General features: G+C 45.2%; 1 protein-coding gene across 1 annotated transcript in view; it reads left to right on the forward strand.

Moving 5' to 3' along the window:
* The first annotated feature begins 301 nt into the window (after positions 1-301).
* The window catches only part of LOC146207348 (SEC14-like protein 3), a 54,460-nt gene continuing 36,645 nt past the window's right edge, over positions 302-18,116 (forward strand). Inside the window, exons 1-5 of the mRNA XM_084587097.1 lie at positions 302-526; positions 12,928-12,997; positions 13,671-13,714; positions 14,312-14,374; positions 16,100-16,193. Of these exons, the coding sequence (XP_084443223.1) occupies positions 488-526; positions 12,928-12,997; positions 13,671-13,714; positions 14,312-14,374; positions 16,100-16,193 (310 nt within the window). The 5' untranslated portion in view covers positions 302-487. The remainder of the gene's footprint in view (positions 527-12,927; positions 12,998-13,670; positions 13,715-14,311; positions 14,375-16,099; positions 16,194-18,116) is intronic.

Consider the following 18,116-nt stretch of genomic DNA (forward strand, 5'->3'; position numbering starts at 1 on the left):
CTCAACAGAATTCCTCTTTCACAAGGCTTTTGTTATGTTTAGCCTTGGTTGTTTTCATTTTCCCATAAAGCATTCTTCTCAGTTCAATATGTAGTGCATAGCGAGGACACAGCGAGCAGATACAACTCAAACTTTACGATCGAAGTTTGCGCCATGAGCGAAGCTCTCGAGGTTGCCGAGAGATGGCGCAACGCACAAAGCCGTCGCGTTCGTTTTTATTTTTCTTCCTCACACACAATTTGCAAGCCACCCTTTCCAGGCCCATTAAATCCAAGCCAGTACGTGCATGAGTTGCTGAGCAGGATATGCGGAACGGGCAGGCGCTAGCCTTGGAGCGCGTCCGTTGGCGTTGTTCGCCCGTCGGCCGAGAGACGCCACGCACTGAGAGAGTTTGCTCGAAGAGCGCGCGCAACGTATTGCGGCCGCTGGTGCCGCTGCTGCGCCATCATACAGGAAAGTCTCATCGCCACCAGAGGTTGCATCCACGATGGGAGGTGATGTGCATGAACGCCGAGCTCTGGAACAGGTAAGTGCGATCTCAATTCCTCGAGGGGCGGACGATGGTTAATTCCAGAATAAGACTGACGACTACTGGAGAACGCTGCTAGGTACAGGCGCGAGCAGTTTGAAAGGGAACGCATAATTCACGTGTGAGAAGCGAGCCAGTTTCTACGCACTTCTGTGTAGGCATCATCATCATCATCAAGAAAACGAACTGGGGAAAAAAAGTGAAGTACCGTAATTGCCATTACACACTGCTTTAGATCTAAACATTCAAATTCTAAAATTTTACCCTGTGCGGTATGTTACAAGTGAGGACTGTATGTGCACCAGTTTTGTTTTCGACATCCCCTAATACAACATGTCTGCCCCAATTAAAGTGATCCTCGGTATTATCAGATTTTGACAGCCATAATTAAGCATTGTTTATGCTTCTCGGCATCGTTAATTTACTGGTTCTGTGAGTTGGTACTTGAGCTAGAAGTTCGATATCTCCATTAAACAGGTGTCGCGCCTCTCCTTCCTCAACACACAGTGAAATAAATCACGCAACTTAACCGGCGCCTGATCTTGACACGCCTGCAGGCAGCTGTACCACAATCGGTCAACGCAACAAGCAGCTTTGCGTTTCGCCTCGCAGGCAGAAATATTAGAACGTCAGTGCTTCCGATATCCGCCCTGGAAAGAGAGAGAAAAAAAAGTGTAAGCGCAGCAGACAGATAAACTGATCCTTCTGTAACTACAGAAAAAAAGCCCTGCCTCGCGTAAATCACCCGGATAATACTGATCCCGACGGATTTCAAAACAACACAAAGCGATAACAAGGAAAGCCAACTTGTCAATGAAAGTAGCAACTTTATACTCCACGGTACACTGCATCCCTCAGGGCATTGTACGTATCGGGAACGAAAACTCTATCAAACGTTAATTTTGTTTTTAATTCATTTCTGCGGACTATGAGTGGGTGCCTATATTCCAAAATTTGCACTATATGTCTCAATAATATTACAGTATATATAGATGACTGACAGCATGCATTTCCGTCATGTTGCATCGAACTGTACATGTACCGCGCTGACAATGTTTAGCCCTTCAAAGAAAGAAAGGCCTTGCATGAAAGAAATTCGTTTACAGTCATTGCGAGAGCTGTCGTCACCGCTCCGTAGTCGTGGACCGGGAAATGGAAGCTCAAATCCCCGAGGCAATGGAAGTTTTCTTCTAAAATGTGTAGTGAAGGTCTTGTGCACCAATACAAGTCATAACTTTTACAAAGGCTCCTCCTATCTTCATAAGATCTGAAATGCCGGAGATGCAGAACGACGCGCGCCTCATGGATCAGAATGAAATACCTTGAGCTCATATTAAAGCAGTATAGGTACCCACACAAGCACGGTCATACAGTAAAAAAATAAAGAAGCTGTAAGGAACTACGAATCTCATATGAAAGATCTATAGCTTTCCTTTCTAATCGTATGGTTTCGCTTAGGTGGAGCCAGTAATTACTTCCTTCACAAACCTACTTCATCTGTGAACGGTAAAGAGTAACTACTTCCTCATCCAATATCCACTCCGCCTTGCAGATTTCCCTTAACATTATTCCAAAGTTCCTGGATTACTAACTTCTGACGAAGAACAATCTTTGGAGTTAACAGGGAGATAGGATTTTAGTACCAGAGTTTCTCTTCTTTTACACAACCGGTACCAACGTTACTACCAGCTTGCCTGATACCGCGAATGAAACTGTGGCGCGTTCACAGACAAAAGCTCTTTCGTCTCGAAACATCATCACCATCTCCACTGCTGCCTGCATCGCAGGCTTTCACGAACAAAATAACTTCGATGTTCGGCTGTAAAAATAAAACAACAACATGAAACGGGGCTACGATGCGATGGATAGGAGCTGCCGGATGCATTGCCTGGAATTAGTTTTCTTTGCGCTATGCTGAGCTGTGCTGCCGGCACAAAGCTGTAATATGTGCTGTACAATTAGCTCGGTAAGTGTGTTTGTTCGTAAGTTTGAAAAAAACCGACCATTAAGATATTGTATCCGGCACTTGCTTAATTAAAACTGCGCGTCAAGTTACAAGGATTACAGTGGTACACAGCAAATCTCAGTTCAATTGAAATTTTCAGTATTTCTTACAAGCAGCAATTCACTGTCAAGCTAAAACAACAATACACACAATCTCAAGCAGATTTGTAATTCGTAACCAGCCAACAAAACAATTGTGACCATTACGAAATACAAAAGTAGTTACAGCCGCGTGCTTGAGCTGTTCTTGCATATAAATAATGACAAATAGGCGACTTTTGTTAGGTTCATGCTACTCCTATAGCTCTGGCTGAAGAGTTACATATACAGAAGTAATTTGAAGCAAGGCAATCGAACAGGCTACTGACGTTCGCGTCTAAATCTAACGACGAACGCTGGAGGTTCCTATCACGGCGCAATTCGAACGTTGCTGCTTCCTGTGTCACTTTTGAATTCGTGTACATAATGCTTCCTAAACTTATGCGTGCGATTGATCAGATTAGCGAAAAGCAAAAACTAAAAGCCGATGCATGACCAACAGAAGAGTTGAAGGATACTGTAAACAAACCCGAGCGCGGCTGGCCGAAACCGTCTAACAAAACGATTATATGCACCTGAGGTTAGTTATTTGCGTCGCCTTTCTGTGTTGTCGTTCTGTGTGCTCACGCGCCAGCAAATCTTTCCTAGACCTCCAATTTGTAAGACACTCGCCTGGCCATATCGCTGGCAGAGTGCCGACATTTCGCCTCTAATTTCTGCACGTACGTCGTATGAATGCCTAGCCTTGGACTATTGTACGTAGTTATTTTTTTTTTTCACAGCGTGTCAACCATAAAAAACGTTTTCAGCGCTTATTCATCGTAATCCGTACCTTAATGCCACTCAAAACTGCGGGTCCAGACTAATTGCATGCTTTCGGACGCAGACACCAGGGATTTGTACTATTCAGCAGAAGTATACAGGGCGCTTTAGGATTTTTTAGCACCACATCCGAGCCGCAGAGATCGCTTTCAGCACAGCGCACACGACACCAGTTACTTCTGCATGCAAAACAGGGAAACGATTGAACATATCATTATCCAATGCAAGGCACTTCAACCCTTCGTGCACCATGCCGGTCCTGCATCACGGTCCTAGCTCCTCACGAGCGTGCTTCTTGCAGACGATGTAGAGAATTCAGCGGCAACGTCATTTACGCCTAAAATCTGAGATAAACTTCGCCAAACTAGTGTTTTCACAGGTTATACAAGGATTAGTCCCGATAAACCACTGCAGTTTTTTTTTTCCTCCTGCGCAAAAAGGATTTACTTTCTTGGGACGCACTTCACAACGGTGGTTATATGACGTGACGACATGTGAAGCCATCACTGTATCGACCAATCAAGAAATTCCGATGTCACGACTTCGGTGATTTAGGTGAAAGTGCGCTCTACTGCTACTGCGTTAAAGTGTCTGTCCGTGGGTTTTCCTTAACTACGCTAGAAGGTTTACTATTTAAAAAGAAAGCGTTATGGAAAGAGCAAAGCTATGACGGTGCTTTTATTTTGGCAGTAAATGCAGAAGATTTGCCATCAGTCGTATTGCCCCGCAGCATAGTTTAGAGTGATCAGGTTCGAAGTCTCGAACGAATCATTCGAAGATCACGGACGTTCCTGCTCTCCAGAGCTCGCGGTCAAAAATTGCGGTGTTTTTAAACAGCGCTCACTAACTTCACATTCACTATCGCCAGCACGCGCCAAAAACGTGAGCACGGTAGTGGTAAGCCTTGCATGAAAGAAATTCGTTGACGGTCATTGCGAGAGCCGTCGTGACCGCTACGTACTCGTAGATCGGAAAACAGAATGCAGCCCCCCCCCCCCCTCGGCTCGTCATTGTGTCGTGTCGCGACGTATAGCCAGCTGTTGGCTATGAACGCAGTGAATGCGTTTAATGAAGAATGTGAACGGGCACCAGCGCTCCAGCCTTTTTTTGGTTCCTATGATGCGCTACGCGGGCGGAAGTGACTTTCATCTGAGCGAGCGTAGCTGCAGCACAGGAGTACAGCAGCGGGGTATTCGCGGCCACCGATTTCACCATGTGCAATTTTCTTTTCTTAGGAATTATTTTTAGGGTATTTCGAATAAGAAAAAGGAGGTCGAAAATAAAGGCGTCTGAGGCGGCGGGCAAAACCCATGCACTCTCTCTCGAGGTATAGTTTCGTTTTCGTGAGTTCGTATCTGCGCGCTTGCGTCAGTAAACGCAGGGTATTGCATCAGCAATACAATTCACGCCACGCGTAAGCATGTGCAACATCGTTTGGAATGCTCCTGTAATTTTTTCTGAAATTTAAGCATGTCCGGCGTTCTTTTGAAACCATGCTGCGAACAGCATGTGAACGAATGAGAGCGCCGCAAGAACTTCCGTGTGCTACTTTAACGAGCTGCAACCGCTGAAGGCTGAGATCAGTGAAGTATTGACGCGCTGTGAAGAAAGCATTGCTGCCAAAATCAGTTCACTATTTATCATTCAGATCCGAGATTCGGGAATCCGTCGCAGCGGTGAGTATGGCAAAACCGATACGCGAGCACTATAATACGAGGCATATCCCCGAGCAAGAACTGCAATTCTCCGTGCGTATATCAATCCCTCGTCCATCTTGAATACCTTGGAAGTGTGCCATACCGAAAAGCTTTTGCTAATTCTAAGAAGGCATTATTGAACGGAATTTGTTCCCACATTGTTTAAATGCACAATAAAAATCAAAATATCAGCTGATCCTCTTTCGGCAGGCTTGTACGTTTCTGCTATATATTGAAAAACGCATCCGATTGTTTTCTATGCTGTTCCAAATTACCGGCTGTGAGCGCAAGACAATTTTCTAAGAAGAATCTTGATACGTGTTGCAAGCTTAGATCATTGGCATCAACATGTGAATAACAGTATCTTATAGTATCCCACAGTTGTCTTCCAAATAGGAGGTGTCGTAGAAAGCTGGACTAGTTACAGTGCATCGTAACTACATCACTTAACTAACTTCAGCTTCTCTCTTCAATCTCCTTCTTCGTGTGGTAGAATAATTTAGGTACAAAAAAAAACGTTTTAGGGAGCCTTATTATATTCACTCTTATTATGTTCAGACTTCGTTTCCACCACGCCTGTAACAATAGCCACCTGCGATTGCCCTTGTAAAGCTGTTTAATTGTTTAGCAGTATTGTTTGTTCTTTTCTTCGTTACCGTCAGGTAAGGCAAACAAACAAAACTGGATGAACAAGGGTTTATAGTAAAACAAAATCTGAGTTTCCTTTTTTCATTAAAACAGTGATGGCGAGCTGAATTGGGTTGTTCAATTTATCAGCTATTGTGCTAGCATCTTGAAATGAGCGAAGAGGTGAATGGAGGCGAAACGAAGAGGCGTCCGTGTGCTGTGCGATGTCAGCGCACGTTAAAGATCCCCAGGTGGTCAAAATTACTCCGTACCCTCCACTACGGCTCCTCTTTCTCTCTTTCCACTTTCACTCCCACCTTCCTCCCTTCCCTTACGGCGCGGTTGCGGTGTCCACAGAAAACAAGTGATACAGTTACCACACCTTTCCCTTCCTATAAATAAATCAGTTTAAATCAGCGAAGAGGTGACGTAAGACAATGTCACTGACATCGTTTGCTGCTTTTTTGTTATTCAGAGCGCGGCTGGTAGCACTAAAAATCCGCTCTCTAGTATAGCGAAGCTGAAACGAGGTTAGTGTCTGCGGCCGCTGAGCCGAGGAAGCGACGTCGACGCGTTAGCCTTATCCGACTCGCATCGCTGTCTGTGCGAGCGCGCACTCCGCCTCTGGAACAACCACATCGCATTGAATCCTCTCACATATCATAACCGTATCTCCACAACCACTTTTCTTTGCGCCGCAAGCGACATAAAAGCTGGGACATCGAGTGCATTCAGGGACGCGTCACGTGTAGTTGTAAGAGTTTTCCACGGAAGATCGCATTGTTAAGAACATAAGAAATGGAGCACACTCTGATCCGCCCATCCTACTGAAGCCGCGCGGAACGTCGCAAACGTACCAGGCTTGAAATGCAGTGCACGTATTCGCAAAGAGAGAAAATGTTCGTGCGGTTCCGCCATCACACATTAAAGCGCGAAAATAAAAGGGCCCGTGTGAGCCGCTTATCGTTATTTTTGACAAGTTCTGAGTTTAAATGTGTGTTCTTTCATTTCAACTGGGTTTAGCATCCAGAAAGAGCCAGTGGCCACTAGTGCATCGTTCGCGAATGAAGTACGAGTAATGCTTCGCTCACGAGAAGCATTATGCCCAATTTGCGGGCTCAGAACGGCCGGACCGAACAAATATGCTGATATTGGCGAGAGCGGCCGGCATTATTTCACTTGCTGTCCCGTACCGCTGCCTGTGGCCACTACCAAAGGACGTACGCACTCTGATTTGCGTATAACGTGATGGCATGTTGTTGAAGATGAGCCGAAATGCTGGATAGAGCAATGTTATTGAAGTCCTGCCCGATCCTATACTGTATAATGAACTTCGGTCGAAATGGCGGCAATTACCGCTAAAGAAAGAAACCTGCTGATAGGCGTATCAAATATGCACAATTAGGAAATAGGCAATGCAACCATATTTTGTGTATTCTTAAATATTTTTCACTAGTTCACGGGGTTTAACCGGCCCACCGATTCGTTGCGTCACCAAAATGGCCCGAGTTGGCAGTCCTACTCAGGCTTAGCTATTAAGATGGGAGGGCGTGAGCAAATTGCCGAGAGAGAGAGGGTGAGAGAGAATTTTATGACTTCAAAAAGTATTGTAGCGCTGCTGTGGTTGGGTTCTCATTCGAGGATTCCCGCGGCGTTTGCTGCCCGACTGGCCCGTTGAACAAGTCGAAGCCGGTCTTCCGATTCCATGCCGGACAGTGCCACCTCCCAGCGCTCCGGCGTGGCGTTGTGAATTATGGGCACTGCACCTATTTTAAATCTCCTACATCATTGTCAATAGCACAGTTTCCGGAGGAAAGCTCGTCCCATCGTAGTGCGTTGTAGCCTCGTCTTCTGGGAGGCAAGTTGCGCTTTCCTGTGCTCTTCTTATGTATTTTGTAAGCCGAGGGCCATCACATTAGCGGTTATTGTTTTTATTGGCGGCTCAAGGGCCATCCTATACGCTTTCCTGAGGATTGCTTCTACTTTTTCTTTCTCTGTCTGGTTCAGGTGCTGATAGGGAAGAATGTAGGTGGCTCTGCTTACTACAAGCGCCTGCACTAACTTCGGAGTGTCTTCCTCATTCATCACCTTTCTTCTATACGTCATTCACGTAATAATTCGCGTTGTCTAGGCCGCAGGTCCAGACGACAACCTGATCTTGTGGTCCATCCTCTGATTGGACTTTATCCAATTTTTCAACACACTCAGCGAATGTACTTTTGGTATGCGACTCCCAGATAGTGTAACCTTAATATCAACTGTACTGTCGTATCTGAACCTATACTCTCTGAGAATTTCGGACTTTCCGAGTGAACACGACCGTCCCTATAGTCCTTGCGTAACAGTCGAAACTGTCGGAGGCCGCTTGTATTCTCTTCTCCGTGAGACCCACAGAGCGCTCCGTCGTCCAAATTGTTATGTTATCGGGGTACATTGCGTGCCGAATGCAATCTATGGCGTTCAACTTCTGCACTAAACTAACCATAGTGATGTTGAAGAGAAGCGGCGAGATTGCCAGTCCTTGAGAAGTACCCTTGTTAGGCATCCTGATCTCGTTCGACCGCAAGTCCCCCATCTCTATAGCCACTGTCCTATCCGTAAGAAAGGCCTTAACATAACCGTGAATCTTTCGCCCGCAATGTAGGTTGTTCAGACCCGAGAGTATGGCTTCGTGGCTAACGTTGTGGAACGCCCCTTTGAGGTCAAGAGCCATGACCACGTGCTCTCCACAGTTTGGCACGTTGCTAAGAACTTCTTCTTTAAGGAGAAGGAGGTCTTGAGTTGATAGCTTGGGCCGGAAGCCAAACATTGTAAGTGGCATGAGACCGTTGTCTTCCAAATAGTTTTGAAGCCTGATCATAACGATCCTCTCATGCAGCTTCCGTAAGCATGAGCTCATTGGGATAAGCCGCAGGTTATCCAAACACGGCTTCCTGACTGGCTAAGGGATGGTGATGGCTCCGTGCCGCCACTCTTCCGGCACACGTCTCCGCCTCCAAGTGGTCATTCTAAAATTTCGTGATGCTCGTAATCTGTCCCCCTTCTATATTTATTATAATGACATTGCCGATCTTGCCTACTCCCACCGACGTGTTCTTGACAGCTATTCTGACCGCCGCGTACACCTCGCCTTTCGCGATGGGACGGTCGAAAGTGCAGCCTTTCAGGACGTTTGGATCCCGAGCTAGGCACGCTGCCCCTCGATCACGGAATCACGTTCGTACGGCGTGGTTAAAGCGGGGATTTATATCCATGTTGCACGTGGAATGTTGGGAACATGCATCACGGTTCTGGTGACTAGTGTGTCTCTGGCAGATGATGGCGTGAAGACAATGACGACGCCGAATCCACACAGAGTCTACCAAGCTAAACTACGCTAAACTAGTGCTCTTGCACCTTGCACTAGGTTTCGCCCCGTTAAACCTCTGCATTATTATTGCGGTTTTTGTTTTTGTCACCATGGTTTTTCTACTTTTTTTTTTTAGTTCAAAATGAGCCATTTTTTTTTTTTCATGTCTTGCATAGTGTTTTGTGAAATACTATTTCATCTCCTCAATATCATCTAAATAGCTAGGTTTGGTATATGCTGGTCTGATGGCGTTAATACTTCATTTAATAGAAATATATAAGACTCGACAGAATCGCCTTTTTTTTTTTCCAATGTCCGGAAATAGTTAAATAAGTGAAGAACATGGGGCTTAGGGCGGCATGTCACACGATGTTTCGTCCATGACGAATGTGGTGAGAGCAGTCGCTCTTTCGTCAGCTAGCAGGGCCGATCTAGCAGAGCGCTTTTCCGTGTCTCCTTTCATGCGAGTGTGTTGTTAGCGCTTCGTCCTTTTTTGAACACGATCTGTCATCTCTGTTTTCCTGATCGCCTGAATCATTTTTTTTTTATTGTTATGCTGTATTCCGCTTTGGTGATGCCAATATACTAAACGAATTTACGGTTGTAATTATTTTTTTGCTGTTTTGTATTATTTATGACATCCAACGGGCGTCCGGCCATGCGCGAGCATGGATCATATAACAAATCTTGCCAATATAGAAGAACGCTGAACAAGAGCTACCGGTGAGCTGTACGGTGTACAGATCAGCTCACATTTGCTAGGAGCGCTCGAATGGTGTTCTGCGAAGCAGATTATGTCCTACCTTAGCGCAGCTGATTTCCTATAGCGTAATGCACTTGTTCCTATGTGGTTCACATATTTTGGCGGGTGCGCTGGCTTAGAATTTCTCTTTACAAGTGCGGCTTCACAGGCTCCGAGCAATTTTTCGTATTTACGGAATCAATGGCGACAGTTAGTATCCGAAGACGCAGTTTTAACTGCAATATATAATACAAACTTCAGCCGAAGGCAGCCAATGTTCAGATTTCAAAGACTAAATGTTTAGCCCACGCTATCAAGGAGAGGAACAAAAGGATAAAAATATGTCTCCGCTCTCTTGCTCTGCATCTCTGTGTCGCCAACTTCGGGGATATTTTGCTGCATATAAAATGGTGTCCTTTTGCCATCGGCGTCCGTCACAGAGCACAAGTAAAAAATGCGGAATAAGAGTCTTCATGAAAAGTATTACCGTAGCGAGCGAGGAGGCCAAGGACGTGATTGCATTATAAAAATTCGCTACTAAGAATGCAGCGATATTGCATACGACGTTTAGTAGTAGCAGTAGTATGAGACTTTTACGCTTTTCGAACCTTATACGGAAGGGAGTTGCGAGGTGCGCGCAAAGGATATTTGTGATTGCACTTTGATGTTGTAGGTGTTGCATATATATGGTTTCATAACCGCCTTGCAGCGAAAAAATGATAAGAAGTCTCATACGGCCGATCGTCTTCACGGCGCAGACGAAGGGCGTTCCAGTATCGCCTTGCTCGGCGGAAAGACACCATACACCCGCATCGGAGGCGACGAAAGAGCTCCGATACGCCGCCAGGAGCGATGGAGGTTCAGAACGCTGTCGCGATCGCAGCAGCACCGGATGCGAAGCAGTCAATGCACACACGATTCGATCACTGTTTTGCACGAAGAACACCACTGAAGTGGGTCGTCCAAGTTTACAAGTTTATGAACGATTGCTGCTAAACCGTATGGGGGTAAAAAAAAAAGCCAAAACTGAGCGAAAAGCAACAAATACTCGCGAAATCGTGACTGGCCTACCCTTCCCTCTTTCGTGCTTCTGGCAGATAGCCCGCGCGCGTATTCATACGATTGAACCAGTTGTAGCCGTGGTCCAGTCAATATATAGCTAGGCAGATATTTACCAAATGGACTGTCTCAAAAACGCAAATGACTGCTTACTGATCTGGTTACTTTAGAGAATTTTATTTGGCATGTCGTTTCTTTGAAGCCCGTTTCTCTATTTAGTATCTTCGCAGTGTTTAACGAAAAAAAAATTACATAAGGATGTATCTATAGTTCTGCTTGTGCCGTTGTACAGGTATGTATGGTGTGACCGCCCATGCCAGAATGTTCCGAAAAACGCGAAAAATATGCGCGTTTCTGGTCAGATCAAAAACATTTTTCTTTAAATTGCAAACAGATTCATTAGAAGTAAAGACCTAACTCAAGATAAGTGGCGTCTATGTACCGTGGGCAACGCACTGCTTTTCTTTTTTGATATTCGCGAATGCACACTAAACAAACAGGAAAAAAAAACGCGCCGATGGCCAGCTTTGCAATCAGGTTTTTGCCAGTTGAAGATAGAGACGGCATGCCAATAGATTTGATAATGACGCTTGACCTTTACAACATTCGGCTATCTATAATGGCAGCTAGACATTCCGATATGAGAATTCCAGGATTTTAAATTAAAGCCTTGTTTAAAAGACTCCCTCACCAAAGTAATTGAGACATTGGAGATCCAGCAGCTTCAAGCAGAGTGCCTTCCAAGAATTCAAAGCTTAAAATCCAAGTTATCTGCTAAGTAGCGGTTTCCGTTCAAGCGCTCCTTTGGTATGTTCCTTGTCTCCGTTTCCAGATTTGGCAATGCACAAATAATGATTACTGTGGCCTAGCGTATGTCGCACCTGCCTCGCAAACAAAAAATGAGAGCGCACCGCCGATTCGGCGTTTGACTGAAGAGCGTTAGCTCCTCTGTCTTTTCTATCAACTCGCCTGCTAGTCCATCGCCGTTCACGTGATGACGCGCGCGCTGCACGCGTTGTTTCACTTTTTTCAACGCGACGAAGTGGCGCCTCCTGCGATGAAGTGACGTCCCTCTGCGACCCCTGGTTCGGCCGCCACGACCCACCGAAGGTCGCCTTCATTACGGTTTTGAGGACCGAAGGTCGTCGGTGCGAATTACTCACACATGCTGGATTTTAACTGGATTAGTAATTATGTGCTCCATATTATATATACCGAATCGTCCACTCCTAACTGTCTGCGCCAAACGGGTGGGCCACAATTTCGACAGCAATGATATATACTCTAAGTGGCCCAATCTTGGCATCCGTCGTCCGACTGGCGCATATATAGGTATACCTATACATTATATATATATATATATATATATATATATATATATATATATATATATATATATATATATATATATATATATATATATATATATATATATATGCGCTCTCTTCTTCTGATGCTGCTGCTGCTTCTTCTCCTCCTTCGGACACACGGTAAACTTCATTCGTATTGGCTCATATATCTACAAATATACAATATTGCTTGACACATTGCCACACAGCCTTAAGTCCCCAACCTAACATTTACCTCCAATGGCACCGCTACCCATCTGGCTCGCCTCCAGGAACATCCCTCTTCAACATGTTTTCGACACCTTGGTGTCTAGACCCTGCGGTGGTGTCCCTGAGGTTCGCAGACATCCATGGAGGAGACGCGCGCTTTCGTTTTGTCTACTTAGTTATAGCCGCTTGAAATCTTTCCTTATTTTGCTCTCCTTACACATGTTCCTCCCTTCGGATGTACGATTGCATTCCTACGTTGTTCTCAGACGGACAGTTTAATCCAAAGCGGTGATTTGCAGCAGACTAACGCTTAACATCTTTGCAGATAATCTGAAAAAGAAATATTGCATGGTTGCGGCAATGCTGTAAGCCTCTGAAAGGGCGAGCCTTTAGCCGAAAATGACGAAAAACGACCCAGAGTGTAATGCTGTGTATGTGCCAAGCTAACGTGTGTTAGTTCTCTTTTCTTCTCTCGCAACCTGCCCTTCCCGCTCTTGCAGTTGAAAGAGGCCGTGCAAGACATATGGCGAGACCAGTTCACTGACGCTTACCTGCTGCGGTGGCTGCGAGGTGAGTAAGTTTTAAACAGCAGCTACACGTTATGGAGACATGTGTGATCTCCAATAAACAAAACTTCATATCAACGATATTTATTTGTTTGCTTTTTTTTTTTTTTTTTTTTTTTTGAAGAACAGACCTTGAAATGCGCGCCAGTAGTATTCAACTCTTTCTTTCGTTCTTATCGGGGCTTCAGTCTCACACAGACTACCAGAGGCGGTAGATCTACAATTATTGGTTATCTCGCTTTCCAGAAACTTGGTTTCTTCTTAAGCTGGAGAAAATGAAATCATGACACTCAACAGAAGACTCAACGGATGAACGTACTTACGAAACGAGGCTTTAGCGCAATTTCTCTTCATAAGACAATAAACAACTAGCCCCAGAACAACTCTTTCTGATATACTAAATCTAAAGTAAATCTATTGGAAAAAGTTAGTCGCATTGAAAGGTAAGAAGAAATATTATGCAGCCGACTCATAGTTACGTTATCTCAGCACCGGAGGTGTGAAAAGTCCGTGACTTTGTATGGTTGCTTATGCGGAAGAAACTAAGCCAATTACTCGACCTGTAACAATTGGATTTCACCGTGTGAGACAAAGCCGGCAACTTATACGCACTTGGATAACGTCGGAAGGGAAGCATTCACTTATTCTTAAATTTTGTTTCCTTTTATCGTTTGCAGCTCGAGACTTTAACGTCGCCAAGGCAGAGGACCTCCTACGCAAAGTAAGTGCATGTATTATAAGGGACTGTACCTAAGGCGAAACACAATTCATTTGACGTAGCCTGTGGCCTTGAAATCCGATGGGGCAGTGAGCCAATTGCGGTATCGCATTCGCTTCCGCATTGCACCTATTTCACTGGGAGGCTGCTCTTCGTCTTATCCATGAGTTCTCCGTTTTGCAGCCTGAAATCCACATGCACAGCTTTGTTCGAATTTGGACTATTTCAATACTTCTCAAATTTGAAGATCAGTTGAGATGAACATGGAACAGAACTACGATCGCATAATTAAAGTTACCAGACAGAGAAGTAGCTGGATAAAGCTTTGGAACCACCTGCTTCCAAAAAACAAGGGCATGAGCCGCATACATCAATGCTGTATGCACACCTTCTAAGGTTGCAAATGGTATCGAAGTTTTGTGTACACTTAAGGACAAAATCGTTAGCGATTTTAAAGAGACGAAGAGATAAGAGAAACTTCTGGGTTATTGTTGGGGGTATTTAGCCTTTCACGCTCCTGCTATTTTGCTTCTAAAACAACGCACGAGATGGTTATACTGAACGCCTAATGCTGCTACAAACATTTCTCTTTATTGACAGAACTGGCGGTGGAGAGAGGAGAACCAGATTGACACCCTGGTGGAGCGGTATGAGTGCCACCCGGTGGGTAATGCCCTTTCGCTTGACCACTACATGTGCAAAGGTGAAATGCGCTGGCGTCTTAACTTTTAACTTTCTAGGTATATGAATTTTTAAATGAACCCTTCAGAGCAAATGGTATAATTTTCGAGTAACGTTTCATAACCTCTACTCATGGGGGCTTCAGTGATGTCATTAGATTCATCTTTAGTTGAACAGAATTCTTTTTTATACGATTCCGTTCCAAGTTTTTTATCAAGCACAAACGGTAGCCAGCGCTTCCTATAGCCCCCGCCAAAAACTTTTCTTCCAAGCCGTTTAGCGGGTCTTCCTAGCACGTTTAGGACTCGAAAGCGTATAAGAGCATGCAGGACAGGAAGCCCTCCCATTTTCGAGGGATCATGGTCGCCAGCGAAGTAAAACGAGACATGCTGCAGCTCTCTGCTTGGGCTGTGTACGTATAACAGGGGGCGTACAGTGTCGTTCATTCTTAGGGTGAACGCGCGCTGGCAAGTCCGCTCTCTTCAGAGTGCCAGTGCGTGTCGTAAGCAATGGTCCGTCAAAAGGAGTGATCACCTCTTCCCCTCTCGTCAACGGTTGTCAAAGCACGATTTTCAAAGCAGCGATTAATTGTACACTCTCTCTAGACGTGCATGCTACATCACATGCTAAAATTTTCTGCAAGCGCTATATTTCGTTGCTGCACAATTTTAGATACAATGGTGCCAATCATCCTCCTGATTAAGCTGATAGCAAGGTGAAGAGACCTCCTTCCTGCTCAACTCTGCACCTTGAGGAATCCAGGTCGGGCTGCAGTTTTAGCAGGGGGCGCCAGTGTGCGTTTTGCGATACTGTCATTACGGTACTAGCTACCACTGTACTTCCGGGCTAGCAACACGCAGTCTTGCTAATGCTCGTGCACTACAATCTCTCTGAAACTGCGATTATTCGTTTGTGCCTAAATCGCGTCAAGTTTAACTAACGGACATTTCTAGCAAACGCAATAAAAAAAATGGCCAAATCTTTGTCCCTTGGCGCGTCACCGCTATATATGCGGATGTGTAAGAATGCGATGCAGGATACAAATACAGCGGTTGCTAAACATCAACTAGAAGTTATAATGCCACGCCAGGTATGCGGCTTTAACCCTTTAACCATTTGACATTTTGTATACATAATAGTACTAAACCACCAGAAGCTTTTTCTTTTCTTTTTAAAGTGCGCTGACCTTAGCATCGATTTATAGCTTCCTCTGAATTTCGCATCCTTCATTTCGCAAATAAGTCGGTTGCTTATGCCATGTAATGAGCGCAGTAGATTATATCTTGCGAAACAGCGACTGTGGTTTTATGTAGTCTGTCATGTTTATAGCAACGTATCTTACCACCATTAGTAGCATTAACTTTTTTTTTTTTTTTTTGCAATGTGCACCTTCGAAATAGAAATTACTTCACGATTTTCGAGTGTTTAATTGACAAGTAACAGCATTTGGATGTTGCTATTTCCATAAATGATAACACTTTGCACAAAATACTGCACACCCTCTGCAAAACACCAACCGTTTGTATTTTGTGCTTCAAACTAACCAATTGCCTTTCTTGAGGTTTGAATGCACTATCCAGACAGAAAAATGTTCCTTTTATGTGGAGACAAGAATTGGCTTCTTAAATGGCTAACGATGTATGCGAGTGCTGCGTCTTTATTTCGCACCGCTTCTTTACAGCAGTATATAAACTCTCAATTCCGTAGGTCCTGAAGAAGTACTTTCCTGGCGGAATATTCAACCACGACAGGGATGGAAGCCCAATGTACATAGTTCCCGTCGGAAACGGTGATTTTCGGGGTAAGTCTCCAAGACTGCCCAATGTTTTCGGGCAGGCGTCTTAGAAAAATTGTAGAGTTCAACGCTGCTGAAGCGAATGTGGAGCGAAAGATTTCGCTGCGGGCGACCAAGCGTTGTATCGAACATAACCAGCGTTCCGTTGAACGCATCTAAGTTCACCTGCGTTCTATGCAAAACCCCCTTTCATGTCTGTTATGAATGTGCCTGCGTGGCGTAACGTGAATTCAAATGTCATGGCAGACTGATTCTGATGTCACCCTCCCAGATGAAAGTAGAGGCCCGTGTTGACGAAACCGGTTGCTAGGCAACGGGATGCTAATTTTAAGCCACCGGCGAAATGCTCAAGGGTAGAGTATGTGTAGCTTTCGCTACATTACTGGCTGCTCCTTTCTGCTCGCACTACAGCCACGCCTGCTAACAATTGGCAAAGTGTCTTGTTGGGCGAGTTGGTGGAACATTATGTTAAAACAGCGCTAGAACACGGACAGAACCATGGATGGTCGAAATTAATCAGCAGCTGTGCTCTACCATCTCTCTCATAGCACATGTGAAGTTTCGGTATGGTAAACCCCGCATACCTGTGAGTGAACGGCGACGCCGGTGCAATTAGGCGCAAATGACCTTTCCTAGGACCTTTCTTCATAAAGGACTTTTTCGGAACTCTTAGTTTTTCAGATGAAAGGTGTTTATTTGGCCATGCTATATATTTACTAACATTATATCCCATTTCACGGACACTTCCTTTGCGTTCTGAAGTGGACGGTCATTCAGCGAAACAAAGAACTAGACGTATTGATGTGATCGCATATTGACACACGCATTCGTTCTTAACACGTGAATCACACTTTTGCGCCAACATGAAATGAGATTTCGTTTGAACGCCACTTGAACTTTATTGACTCGCCAAATGCATTTGAGAGCTCAACAGCATTTCAGTTCAGCTGAAAGCCATCCAGTCCCGTTTTAATGGATTAATTCATGAAAGTAGTAGACAAGCCCGCCATATCGGACGACTTGGCCGATCAATTTGCGGAAAATTCATTTGCACTAATTACTGCTGTTCTGGCCAGGTATATCACTGAGTCTATAAATTTCACAAACCGAATTCGTACAAACACCCTGACATTCGCCGCCCGCCGCGGTGGCCTCATGGCTGCAGCCTTCTGTCTCTGATCCTAAGGTCGCGAGTCCGGTTCCTACCGCGGCGGCCGTAGTCCGATGGAGCCGAAATACATGTTAAACTCGTGTGCTGTCAGAGCACGTTAAAGAATCTGGGTTGCCTAAATTATTACGAATCCCCGCAACGCGTACGGCGTCCTTAGTCCAAGCGTCGTTTCTGGATGTTAACACCCACTCTATCTCTTCCTCTCTCCTTCCCCCGACACACACAAACGTGCACGTAAAGCATCACCAGCAAACCTGAGGGTGCACACTGCAGCTAAACACGCCTGCTAGCTCTCAACTGCTTTAGCTGTGACACGAGCAAAACGGAAGCTATTTCCTAAAAAACAAATTGTGGCTCTTCGGACCACTAAAGTGCGATAAGGCGAAACACTTTGTTTGAAACTTCACTGATTCCTGGTTTTCCTGCGTCTGCTTCTGTAGGCTGTGTGGTGCGGCGTTCGAGGAAGCACCGAATGAAAGGCGCCTCACGGACGCCTGGATCAACACATAAAGCCCCGCTTTAACCGAGCCGTATGAACGTGCCTGCGTCACCTAGGGATAACGTGAATGCAAGGGTCTTGGCAGGTTGATTCTGATATCACCCTCCCATGTGAAAGGAGAGGCCCGAGCTGGCAGCTCCTGCCAAACGTAATGTCAGAAAGCCCTACGTCCAGTTAGTGCTCCGCCATGTCAGCTGCCAGCTGACATGGCCGAGCGAGTATTAAGGCTTACGCCTTAATACGCCCCCCTCGGGGGGGA

This window comes from Amblyomma maculatum, chromosome 1 (genome assembly GCF_055883805.1).
Source record: "Amblyomma maculatum isolate TAMU_Amacu chromosome 1, ASM5588380v1, whole genome shotgun sequence".
Lineage (NCBI taxonomy): Eukaryota > Metazoa > Arthropoda > Arachnida > Ixodida > Ixodidae > Amblyomma > Amblyomma maculatum.